Raw genomic sequence first — 9,799 nt, 5'->3', positions numbered from 1 at the left:
TGATTTTCAAGAGTAATACATGATTTCTATTAACATTTATAATTTTATAGGCTTTCACTAATCAATTCCACTCCTGAAATTTTATGGTATAGAAACACCTAAGGAAGAAGGCAAAGATGTACATAAATGTCTTGCAATATGGTTTATAATCATAAAACACTGGAAATGTCTCAAATATTCATTAATTCAGATTTAGTTAAATAAACTCAAGGTACATCTATGCAATGAAAAGAGATAATTATGGGCTACATAGCAGATGAAGAAATTCTAATATGTTGCCATGAAGGATGTTTAAGATACATTAAGTGGGAAAAAAGCCTGTAATATAAGATACTATAATCATATTTTCTGTGTGAAAAAGTCAGTACACACATATTAAAATGATCTGAAAGAACATCATCATACTGTTACCAGTGATTAGATGTGGGAAATGGGATAAGGGTCCAGTGGGGGAAGCCCCTGTTCTATGAGATACCTACACACGCACACACACATATACATGTACACACACGTTCACCAGCACCACCAGGATGGTAGCCTGTTCATCATGAATTAAACTGCTACATTGGTTTCTCACCTGACTCAATCTGTTTACAACCTACCTGTTCTTTACCCCATGGCATACCAAGACTGGGGTGGAATATGATTGTAGAGAATTTTAAAACCATAACAAAACAGACTGAAAGTTGGTTTGCTTTATATTATCAACCATATGCTTTCTAAATGATGTCAGTGACAGAATATTCCCCCCCGGCCCCCCCTCCCAGCAGGGACGGCGGCTCTCACAGCCCCCTCCCTTGGTAGGGACTATCCCTACTACAAGTGTGATTCATTTGGTCATGAGTGCCCATGTGCCATTTGCTGGGCAAGAAGCTACAGGAGATTTAGACAGGCGTATAATGTCGTTCCTGTCTTCGAAGAGCTCATTATGGCGCAGAAGCTTCTGATCAGTACAAGGATACTAGAAATCATCGGTGTCTCTGGGGTTCCACTGACGGCCTGCAGGACCGCCTCCCCAAAGCTGCCTCTACCCTGGCTGTCTGGTGGGGCCCTGTCCTCACCCCTCCTCCCTCGCTGCTCTCATGCTCCCTGCCTTTCTTTTTTCCTCACCCTTGGGGAAGAGGGACTCTTTGATCCTTTGATCTTTCTCCCATGCCCACCTGTGTCTCCCTTTTTCTCCAGTGGCCAAATTACCACCTAACCCTCCACGCTGCTCTTGGGAGTGTTACCTAAAATCTCCTTCTCTGGCCTCTTCCCTAAAATCTTGGAAACGTACCTGGGGAAACAGTGAAATGGCTGCTCAGAACTGGCTATCTGAAAGCCATCAGCTGGGCAGTCCGAGACCCCCTTCCTGTGCCCACGGACCAGCAGGCTTCTCCGGAGAAGGGGTTCACTAGGGAGTGTGGGACCTACTCCATCAGCTTTAAAAATAAGCACTCCATGGAATAGAAAGAAAGAAAAGCCATCCACCCAGCTGAACCTGAGCCTTGTAACAGAGAGGAGAGTGTGTGGGAACAAGAGGGAGATCTAATTAATTACCCTCAGAAGCAAAGGTAAAGTTGAAGATTACGAGACCTATTTACAGGAGGAAATAGACCCATCATTGAGCCTAGAGAATGGAAGGATTGTTTAGGGCCAGAAAAGCGTCTCAATGTTCAGATTCCATTCCTTTTCTGGAGCTTTGGAGAGAGGAAGGTCATAGCTTGGGCTTGGAAGGTGCACTTAGCAGTGGTTTCAGCCTGGGAGGTGGCTGTTGTCTTGGGTCCAGTCCTGGGCCCACATCCTGCCCCCACCCTGAGGGAACATAAGCTTCAGTCCTCTCTGGGAGTTGATGTGGGCTGGCCAATGAAGGGTGCCCCCTGTGAGAGAGGCCCTTCCATTACCATCACAATGGCTGATGTCACAGACCCCACAAAGGAGCTTGGGCCTCAAGTGCAGAGTAACCTTAACCCCACCAGTGATTGAAACAGATAGAGGGGTTGCTCTCCCACACAATGCCCAGGCCCCCACTTCCCTCCTCCTCTTCCTTCTACTTCCTCAAGAGCCTTTGTCTTCTGGTCCCTTGGGCCTGGAGCCTCTCTCATTCCTGGCTAACGCTGCCCATTAAATTCAAAACCGAGACCTCTGGAAAAAGGGTCTGGCATTTTCCTTCCCTCCCTCCTCTTATCTTCCACTAGCTATTACCCATCCTCATCTGCCTGGTGAGCAAAGCAGCCCAGCTACAAGAAAAGGGGCAAGCTGGTGACTGCTTCACATCCGTCCCTGGTTTTGTTTTGTCTGCCCAGCTCTGCCCTCAGAGTACTCCCCAAGGCTGCTGGCCCTTCCCTGGATAAGGCCTTGGGTGAGATGGTGCACCAGCAGCGTTCAGAGCTTCGGGAAATGTTCTGGGGTGAGTCACGTTCAGTTTGGCTTTGACAGCCCGAGCCTCTGTACCGGCCCCCGTTTGCAACCTCCCCAACCAGCTGGAAAGGTCTACGTTCAGAGGTGCAGAGTCATGCCCCCCTCAGTACCCTAATCTGGTGTGGGGCAAGCTGGGAATGGTGGCTGTCCTGGTCTTTTATGTGACCTGGGTTTCATGTGGGGGCTCTTGGAAAAGGGGGCTGGCAGAGCTCCAGGTTTTAAAAAATTTCCTGCCAGAACCATACAAGGCAGGGAGAGAAAGTAACTGCTCAAAGCTTCTGGCTTTCTCTCACTGGGAGATTCACATTTCCAAAGAGATTTGGTTATTATTCAGTATTTTAATCTTGAATCTTTCTTAGATATTGATGAAAGCCAGAAAAATGGGTAAATGTAAGCCATTCTAAGGGTTTGTGGATCCCTGGTTAAGAACTCCTGAATTCTAGAAGGGGTTCCAAAATGAGAGCAGAGAAGTTTCCAGGTGGTGTTGATGGAGATTCTACCTGAAGGACTGGCTCTACTCTGAGCCAGGAAGTTGGCTGGCTGATTTGAAAGGCTTGTACCCGTGCTTGTACCCGAGGCTCAAGGGGCCTCCCTATGATGACTGCTGTACTGGGTATGGGGAGAGAAAGCCAGGAGGCAGAGAAGCTCTGGGCACTTCTGTCCAATGCTCAGCCCTGAGGTATGTTATGGAATTGGAGGTGAGGAAGAGAAAGGCCTTAAATACATATGCTATGTCTAGGTACTGGCTAAGCATTTTGACCATCCATAGCTCATTTACACTTCACAAAAACAAACCTATAAATTAGGGACTATTATTCCACTTTCGCTGGATTATGAGATTTAGAAAGTTAATTGTACAAGGTCATCCAGCTGGCAAGTGGCACAGGAGGCATCAAAGCCCAGGTCTCTCAGCCATCAAAGCCCAGTTGTAGAAGTTACACTTGTTACTGCAGAAATTCTTTCCATCCTCTTCCCATGGCTTCCATGCCAGCCTAGGGGGCAAACAGGCTGGCTGGGTGCTGTAATACCATCTCCAGCCTTACTCACCATAGTTCCAGGTGTGCCTACCAGGTGCTTCACTATCCTCCCAGCACGTACCAGACTCATGCCAACTTTTCACTCTAATATAGTCTGCACCAAAAACACTCCCATGGCTTAACAAAATTTGAATTTAATTTCTTCAAGGCCCAGCTAACTCACATCATGCTTTCTCTGTGCTGTCTTCTCTATCAGACCCGTTCCTACACCAGGCCGTGATACCTGTCCCTCTCCCCTACGGAGCTCTAAATTACGCTTTCTCCCTGTCCCCCAGCCTGGTTTTGTTCTGGATAATTAATTCTATATCACTCCGTCTTGACTGGGAACCTTTCCATGGCAGGACCGGTGTTCAAAATACATCGGGCCCAAGTTGCCTGGCCCGGTACACCACATAAACCAGGCATTTCGAAAGTTATTCCTCTTGATGATGATGCCAGCGTTAACTGTGTAGACAGGAAAACCTAACCCAGTAGTTCTGGATGTGTCCAACGGCTCCTTGCCTTGTGTGGCAGGTAGGCTTTCTCCTCCCCACCAGGCTTTGCCTGCTCTCGTCCTCAGGCCAGTTGATAGGGGTGTAATGACTGTCATCCAGTTCACCAACCTGAGCCGCAATATGCAAAAGGTGCAGGAGAATAAAAAAATCCAGGAGACGACACTGTGGTTTTTGGAACAGGTACATAGGCTCTCTCGTTTAATAGCAGTTAGAAGAAGAAAACGTACAGGAGGAATGAACATGCTCTTTCCATACAGGAGGTTTTCCACTAACCACGAGGCCCATCTGTATCAGTAGCTTTACTAGTGAGTTTGAAAGAAAAAAGTTCCCTTTAGCGTTAAAAATGGACTCCCCTAAATTTCCTCCATAAATGTGCAACTATATTTGTGCAAAATCAAAAGGCCATTTCCAACACATTAAAAGTAATTGTGAACACAGACTAAAAAACAAAAAAAGATAAGAAGGAAAAAAAAAAAATGAGGCCATTGAAGCACCCCGGAGCAGAGCCCTCGGAGAAGGGCGGCTAAGGCGGGGGGTTTCTGCAGCAGGCCCCGGGGAGTGTGCTCAGGGGCCCTATGAGGAAGGTCATGGTCAACGGCCACCTTGGGATAAAGGACCCTGGGTCTGGGACTTGCTGAGCAAGCACGTGTCGAGTGTGCAGGAAAGCCAGGCTGGCTTAGAGGCCTGAGAGACCGTTAGGTCTGGTAAGCAGTGGCAACACTGGGGAATGCTCCCCGGAAGCGTGACATTCTCTTTGCCAGTGGAGACTCTGCTGGTACCAATTGGCAGGTCCTCTTCTCCGTCAGCCAACAGCTTCGTTTACAGTCTACCCAGAGAGATTTTCCTATGAATGTTAAAACTGTGCAAGCTGCATATATTACTGCCGAAGCCCACTAGGGTCCCAGACCAGACTGTCCCTTCAGGAACATGGACGCGGTTTCCCCAAGAACTTGGCCAAGGGTTAATTCCGTCTAGAAGGCTGGTAGGCTTCTGGCCACCCAAGCTCTCGCCCTCTTATTGAGGTTTTCAGGGCACTTCTAGATCTCTGGGCACTTGAGGCCAGATCTTAGGAGTCTGAGGGGCGTGGGCATGCATGCTTTGCACAGGTCCTCTGAAGAGTTGGCCCAGCTAGAGGCCTACAGACAAAACTAAAAATCCTACTTCACGGATTCAAACAATTTGGGACACTGCTGGTCCTTGATCTTTTTACCTTCCTCTGCCCACCAAGAGTGCGTCTCTACAACTCAATAACACCTCAATACGACAAGACAACTCAATAACGGCATGTCGGTTTTGTTACAGAAGTTGGAAGGCAGACTGAGGGAAAAAGAGATCTACCACAGGGTCCACCCTTATGAGGCTGGAGCTTGAATCAGGTTTTTCTTTAGAGGGGCTTCTGTGAGCAAGGTGCAGAGTAACCCTCATTCCTCTGCCCTGCTCACTTTTTCCTCTAGAGCGGTTTTTCCAGGGCACGGGTTTGAGACCAGACCAGCGATAATGACGAAAAGATAAAAATTGTGACACACTTCTGGTTCACTGCATTCCCACTTCAAAGTCACAGCGCTCAAAGCTGAAGAGATCTTGCTGCAAACTGGGGACTAGCGAGGGTGTTTTGGGTCCTTTTCAAGCAATAGGATTTCAGATTAGTGTAATCATTTCTTGCTCTTTTTCAATAAAATCCAAGGCTTGGGAGATGGCATCTTGGGTTTCGCTCTCATGGGCCCATGCCTTCCCCTGGATTTTGAAGTTGTGAGTAGCAGCATCCATCCCTCAACCTAAGACACTGAGCCAACTGCCGTGCCCCCAGGATGAGACCCAGAAGGCACCTCAGAACTCACGTGCAGCCTGGCCTCTCCAGCTTTGAGGAAGTCTGCGTGTCTGTGTGCATATTCTCTTCCCTGTGGTTTTCAAGTTGCGATGGGACACGGGGCGGGGGGCAGGGGGAGGGAATGAAAAAGGAAGCACTGCCTTCCCCAGAAGCAACTCAGCTGACAAAGTTAGTGAAGAATTCTGTTTGATGAGTGTCCCCTCCCACTAATCCAAGCTGGAAATGCCTGTGTGGCTTATTTGTCATTGTTTGGTGATGCACAATTACACTCTTGCCAGTAGCCACAACAGCATCTTCCTGGAGCATCTTAATGTCCAGGTTCCTCTGACCGACCTTGCAGCAAAGCCCTCGCATTAAGCCTCAGGAGTCCATTTGGGACAGTGACACTGTCTCCAAAGTAGCTGGTCCAGGCTGCCCACACAAACTGTAGAGTTTGAGGGATAGGATCACAGATGACCTTTCTCAGACAAGACCAAAAGATGGCTATGGGAATCGCAAAAGAGGACGGAAGCTCTGGGCTTTAGCAAGAGCATCATACCTAAGATATGACTTAGTGAGGGGCATTTGGCCCAGAGGCAACAGACCACTAGCCGTGGCTGGCCCTGTCTACTTCATGGCTCCATTGCTAGAGGCATCCAGTCCAGCTGTGGCTGCCTCCACAGGGCAGCGCTGGTGTCACTGCCTTTAAAGATGGTGACCATAAAGGTGGTTTTAAAACACAAAGGAACAATCTCAAGTAATTTTCAGGTTTTACCTAAGAGTAAAGTAAGGGCCATTTTTAGGCTTCTGGGTTCTGACCTATCCCAATGACACGGCCAGAGGAGGCCCGGCCTGAGACTCTCTGTGAGGACCTGTGGAAATAACTGTTGACCTATATCCCCTCTGCCCAGTGCCCCGACCCTGAAGGGAGAAAATGAGATGAATGCGGAAGGGGCTGAGGCTCCGATTCCATTCACGCTGGCCTCCTGGTGTGGGGGTATCAATCTACAGTTAGTCATGGGGCCCAATAACTACCACTACCCACTCAGCTCTATCTTGCCCCCCACAAAATGAGCAGTCAAGCACTGGGTCAGATCTAGGCTAAAGAAACTGCCATCCTTGGGGGATTAGAGTGAAGCTGTCATCTTGCCACATGCCCTGCTTGTTCACCAGTTAATGAGAGCCAGTGGACTGAAGAGATGAAGCTCCAGAACTGTGTGCTAGTCTTTAACATACTAAATACTAACGTTTCCCAGGCCCTTTCCTTACGTCAGGAAGAATCAGCCTCACCTATGTGGTGAATGGGACACCCAGGAGTGGACAGCATATACTGTGTTATCCTTTGCCTGCTCGCCTACCTCCCAGTGCGAAGCACCCATTTTGTTTCTGTAGTTCCTGAGCCCCAGACCTAAGCTCTAGAGCCTTTGATGAAAAGTGGTTCATCATACTGGGACTGATGACACCACCATCTTTAGGATAAACAGATAGTGTAGTAGTAACTTCCCCTGAGTCCCAGCCTAGCAATATCTCATATGCTTTGCTTATTCTTGTGCCTCTTTTACTATAGGGAAAGGTTATGCGAATACTGTACATAGGTTATTAAAAAAATACATTTCTCTCTTTGAAGAAGAATGCACAAATGCAGGGTAGCGAGCAGCCTCTGTGGGCCCGAGGCCAGCCCTCACGAGTGGTGGCTGCTGATGAGTCCCCGGAGCTGCCTGGCCACAGTGTCAATCAATTTTTGCTTGTCCCGCTCATTCTTCCGAAACTGTGCAAACACGTTGTTCTTGCGGCTCGTGTCCTTCATCCTAAACAGAGAAAGAGAGTAAAGTGTTTGAGGAGACAACGGTGGAAGGAGAACTGGCAGGAGGTAGGTAGGATGGCATAGTGTACCTTAACTGCCACCCAGAGTTGGGAGTCCAGAATATCCCCACTGTCAAGCTTATATTGATCTATTATTCAGGAAGCTAGGGTCTTGCTGGTACCCACAGCCCTCTCAAATTCAGTCACCTTTGGAAAACAGTCAAGAGCCAGCTTTGGAGGGGCCAATCCCCTTATCATCCATACCCGCCCTACCTACTTCATTCCCTTACCTCCAGGTACATGTGCGGTGTTCTTGTGTCTATCACCTGTTACAGGTATCTGGAACACGCTACAGCAATGATGGTCAACAGGCTCTTACGGAATGTCTAGGATCTACTTATCACTTCATAAGCCTACTAAATCCTGCTAAGACTTCAGAGCTGGTGTTTGGAAGGTAAAGCAGAAAGATGTTCTTCACTAGAAATTCCATAAGGACATGAATGACAAAGCCACTGTGTAATTCTAAACCTCTCTACAGCTGGTTACTTTACCCCATCCCTAACGGAACTAAGGGCTTGACTGATCTCTTTTCTTTTGTCTCAGAGTAGGGACTCAGAGGCGGTGAGGTGGCAAAGAGGGCACGGTGCTGAGGAAAACAGATGACAAAAGGTTGGGCCATCCTCTCACTTGATAAATCAGGGTTTTTGGCAAGAGAAGCCTCTGAGTTCTCAGTGGCTGTCTCTATCCTCAGACCTTTGACCTTTGGAGAACTTTCTATTACTAGGTCATGCTGTAGCCCCAGAGATGGCATATTCCTAGAGCACAAACTCTGGGCAGTTCTAGCCAGTGGTCCTGGCAGATACAGAGACACGGGATAAAGAAAATCAAGGCCAGGCTGCGGCTGTCACGGAAACCCCCAAGTCTGACCAGGCCGCTGTGACAGAATCCAGGAATGTGCTATTCCCCACAGAGGGCCCATGACCCCTGACATCTGTTGGTAACTGTTAACTCTGGCCCCAGCCTCTGCACACCACACCGCTAGCCCACAGCTGGTTCTTGTGTTAGAGAACTGAGAACACTGCCCAGACCAATTTCTCCTTGGGGTAGGTGTAGGCTGGTTTTCACCATCATCTGCCAGTAGCTGAGCCATCTCTCTGACCTCGTGGCTCCCTGGGTTGCACAGAGCCGGGCTAGAAGAGGGAAGGAAGCTGGCACTGAGGAGTAAGCTCCTCGCAGGCGTACTTCCCAGGGCGATTGTTTTCTGAGGGGTGGCCCAGTGCAGAGAGGCAGATTAGAGGCCATGAGGTCAAAAGGCCAGAGATCTCACAAGGGCCTCTCTTTCCATGTGGTAAGAAGGTTCTGTTGAACATCGTAAGTCTATGACTCTGGCTGACAGTGATGGCCACACCAAATTGGGATTTCTCTCTCTGACCTAAGCTTAAGGACCTTCTGACCGGAATTACTCATCAAGCAAACTGAGAACACTGCACACACAGTACACCCACCCACATGAGGAGGCCTGTGCTGGGAGGGGAGGAAGAAGGAGAGGGAACAGAGGTTTAGGTTGAAAAGAAAGCACAAGGGTCCTCAAGGCTGTGATTACTGTATTTGGTCCTTTCCATGTTAATTGCACAATTATGTTTGTGGAACTGGCCTGGTTTTAGATTATTTATCCCAGAGGAGGACTCCTTTTCCTTTCTTAGATATGCTATAAATCTAAACAAAAACAACACAAAATAAAAGAAAAGAAAGAAGGAAGAAAAATGCTTCCTACATTTATGGAACATTTAATTTAATATCCCATATGATCATTAGTTTCATGACTCCTCAAACCAGCCCAGGGACAGGCAGCTAGAGCTGGCTTTTAGCTCCTATATGGAAGCTCCTCCAATAAGGTAAGAGTAAGGGAATAGGGTGGTCTCTGAGTCTCAGGAGCTAGGATTTCTTGACCATTAAGGTCAAGTTAGGATTACTTGAAAGATAAACTCTAGTGCCCTGATGGCTGATGGCGGCATGCTGGTTTGTACCCTAGAATGCTCTAAAACCAAAGAACCTTCCCTGCCTCCCATCCCATTCAGTAATCCCAGGATCCTGATCAACTTTGGCTATGGCCACCTTTCAATGACCAAGGGGCCTCTTCTCTCTCCTGAATGTCCTCTTCACGTCTTTGGGTGTTTCCATTTCTCACCCTATTAAGAAGTGCCAGGTTGAAAGGAGAGAGGTCAAGTTCTGGTGGTATAGTTGGCTATGGGGAAAGC

General features: G+C 48.1%; 1 protein-coding gene across 1 annotated transcript in view; it reads right to left on the bottom strand.

The window, feature by feature from the left end:
* Positions 1-4,094: 4,094 nt before the first annotated feature.
* The window catches only part of EXOC6B (exocyst complex component 6B), a 519,851-nt gene continuing 514,146 nt past the window's right edge, over positions 4,095-9,799 (bottom strand). The window contains exon 22 of the mRNA XM_015587609.2: positions 4,095-7,546. Coding sequence (XP_015443095.1) covers positions 7,420-7,546 — 127 coding nt within the window. The 3' untranslated portion in view covers positions 4,095-7,419. The remainder of the gene's footprint in view (positions 7,547-9,799) is intronic.

The sequence above is a fragment of the Pteropus alecto genome, unplaced genomic scaffold, assembly GCF_000325575.1.
Source record: "Pteropus alecto unplaced genomic scaffold, ASM32557v1 scaffold131, whole genome shotgun sequence".
Taxonomy (NCBI): Eukaryota; Metazoa; Chordata; class Mammalia; order Chiroptera; family Pteropodidae; genus Pteropus; species Pteropus alecto.
Note: the sequence above shows the minus strand (reverse complement) of the source record. Positions and strands in the feature narration are given on the sequence as shown.